The sequence below is a fragment of the Sminthopsis crassicaudata genome, chromosome 3 (assembly GCF_048593235.1).
Source record: "Sminthopsis crassicaudata isolate SCR6 chromosome 3, ASM4859323v1, whole genome shotgun sequence".
Taxonomy (NCBI): domain Eukaryota; kingdom Metazoa; phylum Chordata; class Mammalia; order Dasyuromorphia; family Dasyuridae; genus Sminthopsis; species Sminthopsis crassicaudata.
In genome coordinates this window covers 261,263,390-261,280,826 of record NC_133619.1, presented here as the reverse complement: position 1 = coordinate 261,280,826, position 17,437 = coordinate 261,263,390, and the positions used below count along the sequence as shown (strand labels likewise).

The window sequence follows — 17,437 nt, the reverse complement described above, 5'->3', positions numbered from 1 at the left end:
TTAATATTTAAATGATATACTAAATTCTTCTGTAAATACTTAGCACTTTTTAATTTTTATAAATATTATTTTTATTGTGTAGATATTTCAGTTGTTGTTAGAAACAACTCTTTCATTTACAAAAGTTTAGTTGAAGGGGCGGCTAGTTGGCGCAGTGGGTAGAGCACCAGCCTTGAATTCAGGAGGACCCGAGTTCAAATTTAATCTCAGACACTTAACACTTCCTAGCTGTGTGACCCTGGGCAAGTCACTTAACCCCAGCCTCAAAAAAAAAAAAAAGTTTAGTTGATTTTTTTAAAGAAAGATGTACAAGTTTTGTCTTTAACTTTTGAAGACCAAAAACTAAAATACATGTATGAAAATTCATTATTATCACATGTCTAGATATTTATAAATATAAATTTATTAAGTCTCTGAATATTTGTTAGCTTCTTTGAAATCTCTCAGACTTTTCTTTAATATTTGGCATTAATTATTTCAAGAAAATCAAACAGAACAATGTTTTAAAATTTGAAATTTAGATACAGGTACACCTGATCCTGTTACCTTCTGTATCCTTCATGACCTTCATTCACTATATCTTAAGCATATTAATTTTCTGCAACCATGCCACAGATTCCTTAAACCAAAAACTGATAAAGTCCACTATTAATGACAATTTTTCTTCTCTGAATTCCCTCCTTAAAAAAAGGCATACATTATTAATCATATGACATCACAGTAGTGAGAATGGACATTTACTTAAGCATTTTTATTATTTTTTTTTGGAGAGGGTATGTGAGGCAGTGAGGATTAAATGACTTGCCCAGGATCACATAATTAGTAAGGGTTCAGTGTCTTAGACTGGATTTGAACTCAGATTCTCCTGTCGCCAGGACTAGTGCTCTATCCATTGCAGAATCTAGCTGCTCTAACTTAAGAATTCAAGGCAAATAATATAAACAATAAAGGTATCTAGCATCCATACCTAAAATTGCTGCCACTTCTAGTGTGTCTATTGTAAGCATTAGTCAACTTTAAATTAAATATTCTAGAGAAATTATCAGTCTTGTTCTTGCATAGGTCTTATAAAGGGGTAACATTTACAAGTGATCCCACCAAATCACCTTCCTCGACCTAGTAGGATGGACAGCCTTTATCAAAAGTTAGACATACTGAAACTGCTCACTGTTTTATTACCTATTATGTTACTAAAGCATAGAATATGAGCTACATTGTCCACTCAGCTCACTCAGCCCAATGACATGGAGACAAGCCACAGAATAAATTCACTAAAATCTCTTGTTTTTCAGTTGCATCTCTGCTGCTTAGACTTGCATCTTCAAGATTCTCCAGATTCTACCACCATTTTTTCCTGTCTCTACCATCCCAGTTTTCAAAATCTCCTGTGCTTAGACCTCTATCTATATTGGAGTCTTGTAAATAATTTTAGTGCTCCCTTGCAATAAATATGGATTTCTCTGTGTTTCAAAGCATTGTTGGAACAAGAAAGTTCCTAACAATAGGAGAAGTCCTATTCTACAACTGTGGAGCTAATTCTAAGGGTTGGAAGAATAATCATAATCTACTGCCCATTTCTGACATTAAATTAGCAGCTAATTCACTCCATTTTTAAAATTCAGTCTTATTTGATTCTAAGTTCTAAATTGTTTTACTTTTCTCACAGCACTCCCCAATCCATTGAGAAGATAAGAAATACAAAATCCATTACATTATGTCAAGCAAAACAAATTTTTCTATTAGCCATGTCCAAGAAAGAAAGAAAGAAAGAAAGAAAGAAAGAAAGAAAGAAAGAAAGAAAGAAAGAAAGAAAGAAAGAAAGAAAGAAAGAAAGAAAGAAAGAAAGAAAGAAAGAAAGAAAGAAAGAAAGAAAGAAAGAAAGAAAAGAAAGAAAGAAAGAAAGAAAGAAGAAAAGAGAGGAAGGAAGGAAGGAAGGGAGGAAGGAAGGGAGGGAGGAAGGAAGGGAGGAGGAGGAAGGGAGGGAGGGAGGGAGGGAGGAAGGAAGGAAGGAAGGAAGGAAGGAAGGAAGGAAGGAAGGAAGGAAGGAAGGAAGGAAGGAAGGAAGGAAGGAAGGAAGGAAGGAAGGAAGGAAGGAAGGAAGAGGAAGGAAGGAAGGAAGGAAGAAAAAATGTTGAGTCCATCAGTTCTTTATCTGAAGGTGGATAGCATTTTCCATCATGAGTCTTTTGGAATTATGATGAGTCCTAGGACATTATGTTGATCACAGTTACTAAGTCTTTCAAAATTGATTATTTTTACCATATTGCAGTTTCTGTGTAAATTGTTCTTCTGTGTATGTTCACTTCCCAGTTTTTTCCTGAAACCATCCTCTTCATCATTTCAGTAAAATACGATTGAATCATTCATATTTTTTAGAATGTATTCCTCCATTCTTCAGTTGATGAACTCTCCTTCATATGTTCTTGTTCAATTTTTCAATCATGTAATTAATGACTTTTTATGACCCCACATGAGGTTTTCTTGGCAAAGATACTAGAGTGTTTTGCCCTTTCCTTCTCTGGCTCATTTTACAGATGAACAAGCTGAGGTAAACAGAGTTAAGTGACTTACCCAGGGTCACACAGCTAGTGTCTGAAGCCAGATTTGAACTCCAGAAGATGAGTCTTCTTGACTCTGGGCCCAGTCCTCTATTCACTATCCTAACTGCCCTCCCTTAATCTACCTACTTTTTTTTTTCTTTATTTTCCCTTAGCCTCTTTCCTTTCTTTTTCTTTATTGAATGAAATATGTTCCTATATCCAGCTTGTTGTATATATATTCTTCTGTCTTTTGACAAATTTAGATGAGAATGAGGTTCAAGTATTCCCACTCCATCTCCCACTTCCTCATCCCTCTTGTATAAACTTCTATTTGAATACTTCATTTCTGGGAGGTTTTCATATATATTAATTTTATGTATATTATACATATGTTAAATATATTATATGTCAGTTACACATATATAATTTAAAATGTGTATACACACCACACACACACACACACACACACACACACACACACACACACACACACACATGCCCCGCACATAAAAATACAGTTTGATCTTGTTTAGTCTCTTATGAATGCTTGCTAAAATTACCTTTTAAGTTTCTCTTGTCTTTTATGTTTGTGTGTCAGATCCTCTATTCAGTTTTGGTCTTTTCATCAGGAAAGCTTAGAAATCTTCTCTTTCACTAAATATCTCTTTTTATCCCCAGTATATTACACTCAGTTTTTCTGAGTAAATTTCTCTTGGTTGTAAGCCTATCTTATTTTCCTCTGAAATCTCATATTTCAAGCTCTTCTTTCTGGTGAATGCAAAATTATGTGTGACCTTGACTGTGGCTTTTTAGTGCTTTATTCTCTTTGTTTACATTTTTTTCTTTAACCTGAATTTTGGATATAATGTTTCTGGGAATGTTTAGTTTAGAGTTTCTTTTAGGAAGTGACTACTGGATTTTTTCAATTTCTGTTTTGCCTTCTGGGTCTAAGGAGAAATTTCTTTGATGATTTTTTTAAATATGAAGAGTAGATTTGTTGTTCATGGCTTCAAGTAGTCCAGTAATGTTTCATGGGGTCATCAACTTCTACTTGGTCATATTTTAATATTTCTTGAAGTCATTACCTTCAATTTGGCCAGTTCTGATTATTTAGTGAGGTAATTTCTTTGTTTAGATTTTGTTCTTTTTGTTTCAAATTCTTATTTCTCTTTTTGGATCTTTCTTCCATATCTCTAATTTCTTTTCCTATATGTTCCTCTTCTACTTTTATTTAGTTCTTAAAGTCATTTTTAGCTCTTCTCCTAACTTTTGTGTTAATTCTTCTAAGAATTATGTTTGGACACATATACAAACTATAATTTTTTGAGACTTTACTCATAGATGTCTACATGTCTTTCTCTTCTTGGTTTGTGTCTTAGGCTTCTCTGTCACCAGAATATCTCTGGTGGAATTCTTTTGTTTGTTCATTTCTCAAGCCTATTTTTTTTACTACACATATATGTTTGCACCAGGCTCTGTACCTTTGTAGCAGGGAATATCTATCCTGAGGTTTGGTCCTCTTGCTTTATTTTACTTCTTTCACAGTTCAGGTTTTATTCCTTTGAGCTCAGTGCTCCCAAATTTATATGATCCAGGGTGAAATCTGCTCACTGTCTTCTTGAGCTATGCATGTTCCTAATCCATGTTTGGGTCTGAACAAGATCCTTTTGCCTCATTCTTAATTCAGTAGACTACTGCTGAACTTAGCCTGTATTTGCCTAATGGGAGGATCTGCTGGTTCATACTTCCCTTTGGTCTAAGACTCCTGCTTATTCGGTTGTAGACTTCAGCCTGGTCTAGAGTCTAGACCAAAGACTCTTCTCCTGTTTATAGACTCACACAGCTCTGTTTTCTTCCAAACTTATTCCTTGTTTACTATATAGCTAAGATCTGTTAGCAGCCATTTCTCTCTTCTTCCCCTAGATATAGACTTCCATCTCCCCCCAACCCCTATTCCTCAGTCCTACCTAGAACTGGGTTGGAAACAAACCTGCCAGACAGCATTCATTTCTGTACTCTGAGCTAGTTTAGGGATCCCTTTGGGTTTACTTCTTGTCTCAAATCTCTTTCAGTCCTTGAATGCTAGAATGCTCAATATGCTGCATTTTTCTGGCTACATCCAATTCCCAGTATCTACAGACCTCTCTCTTTCACTCTCCCTAAGCCAACCTGGACTAGAAAAATGATTTATTGTGATTTTTCTTGGATTCCTCAATTAGAATTCAATTTGGTATGTTTTCTAGATCTTTGAATATACTTCTTCCTGCTACTCTGCCATCTTGACTCCATCCTGCCAAGGGTTCTTTCAGAAAATACAGAAGCAGAGATATTTGAGTGATACGTTGTAGTGTGTTATATATACTTGATAGTGCAATTATATATACTAAAAGGCATCAACAGTGATGGGAATTATGTAGACATGAAAAGTCATTCAACTTCTATCTAAGGAATATTCTATTCACAAGATTCAATTCCAGGTCTATAATAGCAAGGACTATAAAATTAATAAGTAAGAATGCTTGAAAAAGGATGCTCCAGGGTAGTGGATGTTTATTTAATACTCTTAGGATTTCAGCATAAATCGTTGTTTAAAACATTCTTTAGCACCCATAGTGTATCTATGACGTCATCAGTTCAGTTGCTTCTGTGCTTCATGTTGCAAACCTTATCTTATTATCCTGTGAGATCCTTTTCTTCCACTAAATCAGGATTTGTCTAAAAGAAAAAATTCACCTGTAAGTCCAGGTTTGGAAAGCAAGAAAATCATATGTTAATAATTATAATAAAATGTTGTTTTAGGTTGTAGGAACTTGTAGTCTTTTATCTTTCAATTACTTTTCTAATTAGTCACTCAAACAGTAAACATATATTAAGTACTTACAATATACTAGACATTGTGCTAAGTATTGGGTATATAATAAGAAGCAAAAGCAGTCCTTGTTCTCAAGAAGCTAATGTCACAACTCTTGGATTTCAATTTTCTCCTCTAAAAGATGAGAAAATAAGAGTCAGAATAGATAAAAAAAAAATTATCCAAGGGTCCACTGATTCAGTACTGCTGTGAATCAATAATAACTGCAGTTTTATTATGCTCAGAGTTCAGGCTTCACTGAGAACTTTCGTCTGTCAATGAGCCAAGAGCATCAGTTTTAGCAGCTTTATATGGAATGTGAACATATAAGCAGGATGGAAACACTAGAAACTTGGCCAAAGTAGAACAGAGGAAGATGAGGATATACACGTCAGGAAAAAAGTAACAGAAAGGAAAGATAAGAAAGTCTACATTGGGAAGGTCAGGAAAGCTTGGTCAAAGCTATAGGTCAAGCTGGTCAGAATTGGAGCATAACTTAAATGTCCTAAACTTGATTTTTCAGACCAGCAGGATGTGTAACCTGCTTGCTTGAAGCCATGTCAAGAAGCTCAAGATAAAGTCTAGGACTGGGACATAGTTTTTCTTGGCTTGTTGATGGCAAGAAGCCTGAGCCAGAAATTCTCATGTTCTGTAGATTATCTTGAGAGTCCTTTTCACATACAAATTTCTGAGTCTATAATTACATTGCATTCAACATTCATGTGGAAATTTGTAAAATGTATAACAAAATTCTATTTCTATACCAAAATCCTATTTTATTTTTGGATGTGTTCATCTCCAAGATTTGAATGATTATATGCTGCTTTTTTGCCAGCCTCCTCGGGTGAAGAGAAGAACTTCTTGTGCCTTCCATCCCATTCTTAGAACAGTATGCCCCCTTTAGGGAAGATAGTAAGGCCAGGTGGCTTCCACCTGCCCAAAAGACTTCGCCCAGCACAACAAGGATTATACTCCTTCCTTCTGCTTCTCATTGCCAACTCCCCCAAATAAGAAAATGACCTGAACATTCCTCTGACCATACTCCTTGGGCCTTCCAGCTCCTGCTGGTTGCAGCATGTCTTCTTGAGGGAAGGCAGCGAAGGTCAAACTTCCTCTGCCCCAGAGCAGTGACTTCCATCACTACCGGCACATCTGTTCCTACCAATCTGATCTCCCAGGGCAAGGAGCAGCAACTTACGCTTTAATCTCAGACCTTCCATCTGCTGCTTTCCAGTACCAGGAAAAGAACATTTGCTGTGCAGTTTTGACTTGCATCTCCTATTGCATCCTTTTCCTGTTTGATCTTTACCCTTTTAGGGAAGAGTAATGAAACAGGACTTGTCATCAGACAAGATAAATATAGGGGACCCTCGGGTTTTGTCCTGAGACCTTTGCTCTTTCCTATACTTTCACTCAGCAATTAATTTACCATTTCTATACAGATGACTCTCAGATTTGCCTGTTGTACCCTAACTTTTCTGCAGACTTCCCATCTTATATCTCCAACTATTTTTGAGATTGTTGTTCTTGTTATTTGTCCTTCTTGAAGAGGACCATGACCTCAGGAGGGGGTGCCATGACATGCAGGTGAATTGGATTTAAGTAAGGGAGGGCTGTGCAAGGTCACCTGCTACATTTTCTCCTTCAGAGCCATCTGGGTTCAGTGGCCGGATACAGATCAGGAGGACTGTGTAATCAGGATGGCTCTGTGTAATATTCTTCTCTAAAATGTAATCTTCTCTTGTTAGGGTTTCCTTGGGGTCTCTGGAGGCAGCCTTTGTTTCAGTTAAGTAATCACCCCAAGTACAGCCAGGTATTAAAGTCCAAATCCTTATTGTCTCTTTCCAAGTCTTGTCTCCTTTCCTGCAGCCTGGTTAGCTTTATTAGAGGCCTTCTGTAGTCTTGGTTCCAAGAGCTTGAGCTCTGGCTTCTGAATCTCCCACACTGAATCCTGGTTGAGGCTCCCAGCTTATATATGCTCTCTGAAAGGTGTGAATCTTGTGGAACTAAGTACTAAATACATATGCTAAACTAGAGAACTGTTAAGCACCACGCTAAATAACCATTGTCTCTATCAATTCCACTGACTTAGCACCTTGTTTCAAGTTCTGGCCCATAACAGGCCTGGATGCAGTGGGAGACCTTGGCCTTTTTAAACTAAGATTTTCAATAGATTACAGTCTGACTGAGGCTGCACCCATTCAGTGATTAAGGCCAGGTAGCAATTGAGGCAAAGAATCTCCTCTTTCACCTAGTCCAAAAAAAAAATCTAAATTAATAAATCTAGGAGGGGAAGTTACTCAGGATTTCTGGCCAAAGCAGAAATGATTGCTGCTGAGTCAGTCAGAATCCCAAAAATGACCAAATAGGTTTGGCCTAGGACCTATTGTTGGCCAATTATAATCAGATTGGTTTTGGACTTAAGAAAGAAATCTAGCCAGTAAAACCCAAGCTATCTTGGAAAGGTTCAGAGGTACGAAAGGGAAAATAAATGCTTTTAAGAGCATCTGTAAGTAAGAGTATTAGGGTAATTTCAGAAGCAAAATGATATAAGTAATGTAGATACCAGATGATTGTAGGCACCAAAAGTTGGAATTCAGTCATGTGAAAAATTCATTCTTCTTTGCAAAAGGTATATTTATTTAGGGGAGTGGGTTACAGACAAAATTAAGGGATACAATAGACACCAGGAATGGTAAATATGAATAGAGTGGGAGAGCATATGAAAGACAAGTTCCTCAGTGGAACTCACAATTAATTATCCAGTGGAAAAGGGAGCACCCCATGAGGCTGGGGCATGCCCTTAGCAGGCAGGCTAAATCCTGAGAGGGACTGAGCACCCTACAAGAGTTAGTGTAAGGAGGAGAAGTGGGGTTGGAAAGCAGAGTGTAGTTAAGGGAGATACCACGTAGCCTGTGGGAAGGGGGAAGGGAAAGACATCATCAGACAGAGACCCAAAGGAGGGCAGCAGCTTTGGGATGGCGCATAAGTAAATACTATGGGAAAATTTAACCTTAGGGACATGACTAGGATTTCTGACAGGGCAAGGCAGTGGGGAGACTGCTGGAGATCTCTACAATGGTGGGTTATAGCAAACCTTGGATTTCACACTGCATGGCCTCCCCAGAGGCTGGGACCATGGAGCTAAACTGATTTCTATCAGTGCCTTCTCCCTGCCTGCCTCTGGGATCAATGTTTATCAATTCCTCCTATGAGAGAGGGGTGCTAGACCCCCTTAACCAAGTTAACTTATCAGAGCCATCTTTAGATACAAAGAGAAAGCATTTATTAGTCCCTGAGGGGAGAGGCCCAGGCACACTCGGGAAGCATCTCATCATCAATATGATACTCTATGTGGAGGGAGGGAGGGAATCTCAAACTGAATGTCCAGGAGACATCTTAAACTCCATATAGGAGTTTAAGATCAGTTTATATAAGTCTCTCCAGGCCTCTCTGAAACCATCCTGCTGGTCATTTCTTACAGAACAATAATATTCCATAATATTCATATACCACAATTTATTCAGTTATTCTCCAATTGATGGGCATCTATTCAGTTTCCAGTTTCTGGCCACTACAAAGAGGGCTGCCACAAACATTCTTGCCCATACAGGTCTCTTTCCCTTCTTTAAGATCTCTTTGGGATATAAGCCCAATAACAGCAATGCTGGATCAAAGGGCATGCACAGTTTGATAACTTTTTGGGCATAGCTCCAAATTGCTCTCCAGAATGGCTGGATGTATTCACAATTCCACCAACAATGTATCAGTGTCCCTGTTTTCCCACATCCCCTCCAACATTCAGCATTATCTTCCTGTCATCCTATCCAATCTGAGAGGTGTGTAGTGGTATCTTAGAGTTGTCTTAATTTGCATTTCTCTGATTAATAATGACTTGGAGCATCTTTTCTTATGAATAGAAATAGATTCAATTTCATCATCCTAAAATTGTCTGTTCATATCCTTTGACCATTTATCAATTGGAGAATGGCTTGATTTCTTATAAATTAGAGTCAATTCATATATATTTTAGAAATGAGGCCTTTATCAGAATCTTTAATTATAAAGATGTTTTCCCAGTTTATTGCTTCCCTTCTAATCTTGTCTCCACTAATTTTGTTTGTACAAAAGCTTTTTAACTTGATATAATCAAAATTTTCTATTTTGTGATCAATGATGATCTCTAGTTCTCCTTTGGTCACAAATTCCTCCTTTTCAGGACTGAGAGGTAAACTATCTTATGTTCTTCTAATTTATTTATGATCTCATTCTTTATGCCTAAATCATAGACCCATTTTGATCTTATCTTGGTGTAGGGTGTTAAGTGTACAACCCAGTCTTTTTATACTTTACTCTTCATCACACACTCTTCAATCCAGTCTCCTTGCTGTTTTGTGAACAAGACAGTCTTTCTCCTGGCTCTGGACATTTTCTCTATCCTTCATGCTCCCCAACTCTGCCCTCTGACTTTCTTGGATTCCTTAGCTAAAATTCCATGTTTTTACAAGAAATCTTTCCCAATTCCCCTTTTTTACATGCTGTCTTCCCTATTAAATTGTGAGCTCCCTGTCGACTGGGACTATCTCTTGCCTCTTTTTTATTCCTAGCATTTGGCACAATGCCTGGCACAGAGTAGACACTTAATAAATGTCAAAGGAAAACAAAACAAAGGAAAAAATAATCATAAAAAAATTTTAATTTTTTACTCTTTCCATCAAAGCCATCTCAAAAAGAAATTCCAAAAATGTAAAGTTATAATGCTCTTTAAAATTCAAATCTACCTATTGAACTCAATTTCATTGAAAGAAAATATAATAATTTATTTTCTTTCTTCCCCCCCCCCCCAAGGCTGGGGTTAAGTGACTTGCCCAGAGTCACACAGCTAGGAAGTGTTAAGTGTCTGAGACCAAATTTGAACTCGGGTCCTCCTGAATTCAAGGCTGGTGCTCTATCCACTGCTCCACCTAGCTGCCCCTTATAATAATTTCTTAAGATGTTCTGCATTAAATGAAGGAAACATGTATACATGGTCATATACACACTTGCATTTTTTTTTCTTTCAGACTTGGAAGTTTGCTTTGCTTGTCTTTACATGTTTGTGACGGGTTTAGTTTTTCATTCATTCCAAATTGGATGGGAGGAGGTAGAAATGGGAGGGGGGAAAGACTTATTTCTGCTGATTGAAAAAAAATTGTTAAAAAAATCATATGAATCTAATACATAAAAGATTTTGAAGAAAAAATTACAACTTTAGAATTTTAATCTGTGCAGATTATTATAAAATTGACTAGATTTATTGTTTCTATTTTGATATGTTTTTATTGAAATAAATATGGACAGTTACTTGTTAATCTTCACAAATTTACTGGACACAGAAGAATTTTTAAAATGTGATCCCAGATTTTTCTTTTTGAGAATTTAGATTTATATAAGAAATAAAATAATGAATATTTCCATTTGTAGTATATTAATAAATATTTTTTAAAAAAATAAGTGTATTCAAGTCAGGCCATCTCAACTGAATGTTTATTCTAAATGAGTATCAAGTAGATGAAACCATCTTTTGAATTTCCTATTTTGATTTTCTGAAGAATGATAACTTATGTTTTATAGATGCCATGTAAATTAGTCTGAATTTTTTAATTATACTACTGTTCCAAATGTATTCAGTAACCATGCCCTCACCCAAATAATTGAATTAGTGAAAACATCATCTCATTTAAAAAAAGGCATTGGAAACCCAAATCAATAAAATGAAATTTGGTTTTGCATTGATTTAATGCTATTTTATTAACAGAAAGTTAAGGGTTGACTTTCCCACTTTTGATTTCTCATTACTCACAAAGAATATCTAGCTACCTTTTAAAGTTCATATCTGTTAAACTAGCTGAATAAGAATTTTCTATCATTTATATTATTAAATATATTGTATGTTTTGTTTTTTGTTTTTCTCAACTTATTTTTTATGTTTCCATTGTTTTTATTTTCTTATAGATGTGCCATCCAGTCCCTATGAAGTAAAAATTATAGAGTTGTCACAAACTATTGCCAAAGTTTCTTTTAACAAACCAGACTCTCATGGTGGTGTACCTATTCATCACTATCAATTGGATGTAAAAGAAGTGACTTCAGAAACATGGAAAGTGTTTCGTTCCCATGGAATTTCAAGTGAGTCAACAAATTTGGAATCCTGTTTATCAATTCAAAGTCAGTTCTTATGTTTGTTTCACCTGTTACATTTTGCATTTCAGAAAAATGGGAATTACCCTAAATTGAGTGAACAAAATTTTGGAAAAAAATTATAGGAAGCTTAATTGAAATTACTTGATTCATAGTAACAATGTTTATACAGGATGCTTCTTAAATTTAAAAAAAATCATAAAACACCCAAATCAGGAAAATTGTATAATTTTATCATAAAGATTTTTAAACCCAGGTTTGCTTTGAGGCAAGTATTTGAAGCATTAACACTGATTACTCTGGACATTCCATTGCCTGAAGAACAAATATGTCACATACCCCTTCCCCAAGGTTCTCTGGTATTTTTAATGGGACTGGGGAAGAATTGTCTAAGCTCTCTGAGGAGTGGGTGGTCTGCATGCCCCATTTACATTTAGCTACTTTTACAAGGAGATATTGATTTCAAAGGTACAGACAGTTCTTTACGTAAATGAACCATTCTGCAAACCTCTACAAAAAGCGATTTTTTTCCATAATGTGATCTCTGGGTATTCATTCTTTTTCTTTCCCTTCGAGGCAAGCATTTTTTTAGAAGTTGAATTTTTGTTTGTTTGTTTTTTGGTGGATGGAAGACTCTGAAGTACTAAACCAAGAGCCAGAAGCAAGCAGAGAGAGAGAGAGAGTGCACAGTATTGTTCAGTAAAGTTAACATATGTGGGGTTTTATAAAATATGGATTTCTTTCAGAATTCTTTGTGTAAAGTCACATTTGCATCATGCAAATTTACATAAAATTAGAACTGTCTGTATAATCAGAAACATACATATTTATTCCATAATATGTGGGACCTATCCCTCTTGTTTCCCTATCACCTCAGTCTCTGGGAAGGGGGAAAATTAGATTCATAGTTTAGTCTGGTATTTATGGAATTCAATCCCAAATTCAAAGTCCAAAACTTCTCGGATTTGAGTCTTAGTCACTTTGGCTTCTCTAGGCTTCCACAACAGAACAGCTGGCTGCAAAACTCTGCCTGGAATCCTGGCTCCAAGTCTGCCATGGCTTGAATTCCCAGGTTTGTGTGGAGTTGCCACCTGACACCTAAAGCTAATTCTAAAATCAACAGGTTGTCACTGGAATTTGCTGAATTAGGAGGATGACATAATCAGACTTGAATCTTGGGAAAATCACTCTGGCAGCTGTATGAAGGATAGAGAGAAGGATATGAAGGAAGTAGAGAAAGATTTTTTTTTTTAAGGATTAGAAGGCTATTATAAATATGTCTTAAGTGCCTACTCTGAACCAGACACTGTTAAGGATTGAAGATACAAAAAAAAAAAAAAAAAAAAAAAAAAAAAGATAATAGATCGTTCCTGCCCTCAAGTAGTTCACAATCTTACCAGGGAGACAACAGGCAAACAAATATGCTCAAACTATATTCAGGGTAAATAGGAAATAAAAAGAAGTCACTAAATTAAGAGAGATTAAGAAGGGCTTCTTACAGAAGATATAATTTTAGTTAAGACTTAAAGGAAATAGAGGAACAAGTCGATAGAAACAGGGAGACAGAGCCTTCCAGGCATTGGGGGCCGCCAGAGAAGATGGAATAGCTTGTTTGTGGATCAGTAAGCAGGCCAGTATGATGAAACTAAAGAGTATATGGTGAGGGATAAGGTGTAAAAAAATCAAAAAGAGGAAAGGTTAGGTTATGATGGGTTTTGAGTGCAAAACAGAGGGTTTATATTTGATTATGGAGATAAAAAGAAGACCTTTGAGTTTCTTGAGTATATTACAAAAGAAAAACCCAAGAGAGCAGAGTTCCTGGGTAATTAATAACCAATTTATTGATTAGGATAGCTAATTATCAAGTGGATTATTGATTATTATTCAACAGCTTCTTTCAATAACCCATTGTAAACACATGAAGAGACTGGAGGTATTAATATACTTTTGGAAAAAAAGATATCCCTGACAGGTGAACCTTGATTGGTAAACAGTGAATGAGGTTTTGGGCTAAAAGTCTTCAGCTCTTCCTACTGAGAATGTGGCTTAATCTTGAGACTTAGCTGCCTCCAGGAATCTGGAGAAGAAATCCTTGACCTACATCACTCTATTTGGTTTTCTTCTTCATGAACTGGATCACTTAAACTCCCACGGAAGGGTACAAAGGCATGAGCTCATTGTTTTGGGGCAGAAATTTGTCTAGATTAGATTCTGTTTATATTCTAAACAGAAGTAAAGTCTCTTGGGTGGATGAGGTCCTGTCCAAGATCAAAAGGGATTTTTTGGTAGGATGCTAAGATTTTAGACAATCTTACCTATCAGACTTGTCCTTCAGAGACTGTTAATTGACCTATAGGGGCTGGTTCCTGGATGAGGAAATAAGAAAAAAGGCCTGGATACCAGTTTAAAAATTGGCTATTTATATAATAGAAAAATAATCACTTTTCTCATTTCCTTCTTTGATTCTTTCAAATATATTTTGAATATATATTTGGCATATATAATCTTAAAATTTTCACCAAAAATAAAATTCACTCTAGCTATTCATTTTATTATCTATTTTTGTTATTTTCTTTTAGCTATTCATTCTCCCTTCAGGAGAATGAGATCCTGCTATGGATAAGAAGATGACCTCTAATACAAGAATGAATTAATTTAAAAGTTTCCAGAATAACTTCAATTGTAGCAAAATGTTCTGGGATGAGATATACAAGTACATTGAGTAACCAGTTAATAAACAGTATATATCAAATAGGTTGCTTATAATAAATACAGCATTTTCAATTTCTATGTACAAATGAAAGACTGAGTAAAAGTAGCTCTCTCTTTAAAGCAATATAAGATAAATCACAAGCTATTCTTTTAAAATAATTAATTGTGCAGAAATTCTTTTCATTAAATCCAAACAGATAGTAGTTTATATTAACTTCACTAAGTAAGTGAATTTTATCCTAATGTTGCAAATCTGTACATCATTCCCTAATTTCCGGCAATATTAAAGATCTTTATCTTCTATTGAACTATAGGAAGATGCCAAGACTAAATATTCACCTATTTTGTTGTTGAAAATACAGAAAGGACAAAAATTCCAATACTTGTATCTTACTATACTAGCTGAGATATGCTCAAATATTAGCCTATGAGATAAAGATTTAATATTATATTCATACTGACTACCTGACATGATTAAAGAAAATTGCCATAAAAGAAGAAAATATTCCCTTATCTTGATGTCAATTCCAGGCTAAAGTTTATTTATAGATAATCATTTGCAGTGACTGAGGCTTACAAAGATACTTTCCATTCAAGAGGAAATCCATATTGGGGAAATCAAGTCAGATTAATTGTACCTAAACCCATGCCAAAGTCTTCTCCAGCCTTTCCCATCAGAAATCCACCTGCAGTTCATCTTGATGAGCATATCTGGAAGCAGGCTCAATTACAATCCCATTTGATCTTAAACAGCAAGTCCCAGTAATCATAGTTTTGGATAGAAAAATTTATTAAGATTCAGCAAGAGCAAGTATTAATGGCCCACAGGTTAGAATAATTATAAGTAGTCAAGTATATGGAACCAAGAAAGCCCATGAATTAAGAGTCCAACCTTAGCCTTCCTGAGGTTGCCCTTCCAATCCTTATTGCCAAGACATGTATCCACTGGCCTTAGATCTCTGATGTTACTTCCTTTAAACTACTGGCATTTTTCCTGAAGCACTCATTTAAGTTTGGCCCAAGGATACAACAAAGCTAAAAATGAAGCTGAAAAAGAATATTCAGAATCCTAAAGAGGTTTCACTTCCCATAGCAAAGTCTCACTTATCATAGTATGGCTAGATACAGTTTTCATCAATATTCTCAAGTTGTTACAATAAGTTAACTAGCAATAAAAATTAATTAGGCCTTCTTAAAAAACCACACAAAATATTTTTACTTTACATTCCTTTCTACTAATATTTCTCTTTCTGAAAAACACCTTAAAATTATCCTGATGTAAAAAGATGATAATCATTTGATTTTCAATAAGTAACATAGCAGGAAACCTCTAAACTAAAATCTCTATCTCTTATTCAACCCTTAAAGAAAAAAATTTAAATTAGAGTTTAAGATTAATTTGGTTAAAATTTAATTTCAGTACAGATCATTCCAGATATAACTTCAGAATCCATAATATTTTTATGCTATAAATTCCTAATTACCACAAATATTTTCCTAATTACCACCCTCTTCTCATCAAAAATTACTCTCAGTGGGGAAGGAGATTTAGTTTTCTAAGTGAAGCAATGCCAAAAATATACTCATTTAAATTGGCCTTATCATAATAACCCTTAATAACTTAATGAATGATCTTATAATTTTCCTAAGTGATGGCTAAATAATTTTAGATGAAATTTCCTTTTTACTCTCGGCAAGTACTTCAGAATATTAATAGTCTGCATACATTTTCTTTTTCTTTTAACAGTTTAGCTTATAATGTAACAACATCTAAATTAGAAATGAGCTGTAATCCTAATTGTAATTGTGATCTTAATAATATCATAAACAGTATTATGAATTTGAAACATACAACAAAATCTATTTCTGTTAAAGCTATCTCAGTTCAGTTAAATACATCTCTAACTTACCTTATGCCAGAAAATCATTCTGAACTTACAGAAACTGATTAATGAACCTTCTAATTACATATGGTAAGTACTTCCACCTGTCCTTTAAGTGTAAGTCTTATAGCATTTATAACATGTCACCAGCAGAGTTGAAACAAAAAAATATATATTTTTCCGCATTGTAATCTGAATAAAATAGTCTTTACACTAAAAGTATGATGTAACAATTTCTATATTGAAAGAAAATCTATTTTTCTAACTATTGGTATTACCAAGTTTGATAAACTTGATAAACATAATTTATGTTAACAATACTAAGAAACATATATAAAGTTTTATCAGTTTGAATTCACATCTGTTATTATTAGGTAACTTAAAATGTGCTTATGTATTATAAACCATTGATGTTAAAATTGATGTTAAAATTCTTCAATCTAAGAGTCCAATTGAAGGGCTGATTTTTGGCTAGACAAAAAAGATCTAAGGATTTTGATTTAATGCTGGTAGGGTGTAATCTCTTTTCCCCAGGCAAAAGTGTGAGTTTTCACAGAAGGAGTATTAAATAATTCTTAATTTGAACAATATGAGGAAATATTTAGTGGCCTACAGTAACTAATATTTTTATAATGTCCTATATTTATAGTGTTTGATACATAATATAAGTTTCCTATAGAATATCCTGAAAGATGAATGGAGAGAACTAATCAGATATTTATTTAATCTTACTGTAGGAGATTAAAGCCAGAGTTGAAAAATCATTCTTAAGACAGTGACATACAATGGTTAGAGACATAACAAACAAATGAATAAATAAATACATATTATATATATATACATATATATATGTGTGTGTGTGTATATGTATGTATGTATATACACACACATAAACATATACACATATATCTACACATATGCATATATATGTGTAAGAATATGCGTATTTTCCTTTGTAATTTCTAGTTCTTAACTAAAATAAAATCACTGTACCTTTATCTGAGCATGGGTTCAGAGTTTGAAGTCTTAAAATATTGATACCCTGCACCGTTGTTAATCTGCCACAATAGCAAGTACTCAGCTTTACTTTAAAGTATTAGCAGGTTTAGTAAGATTTTAGGACTCTGCCTTTCAAGATGAGGGCACTTCAAAAAGTTCCTTGCTAAGCTTACTTCACAGGAACCTATTATTACTATCGTCTATATTTCTAAGGAGGTTTTTAAGAAAATAAGACTATTTACATTAGTCTTTTACCAATTAAATCCATAGCC

General features: G+C 34.8%; 1 protein-coding gene across 4 annotated transcripts in view; it reads left to right on the top strand.

The window, feature by feature from the left end:
* Positions 1 to 17,437, top strand: part of NCAM2 (neural cell adhesion molecule 2) — a 271,041-nt gene that overhangs the window by 169,470 nt on the left and 84,134 nt on the right. For all 4 annotated transcript variants that reach the window (XM_074300617.1, XM_074300614.1, XM_074300615.1 and 1 more), the window contains one exon: positions 11,386 to 11,559. In XM_074300617.1, coding sequence (XP_074156718.1) covers positions 11,386 to 11,559 — 174 coding nt within the window. The remainder of the gene's footprint in view (positions 1 to 11,385; positions 11,560 to 17,437) is intronic.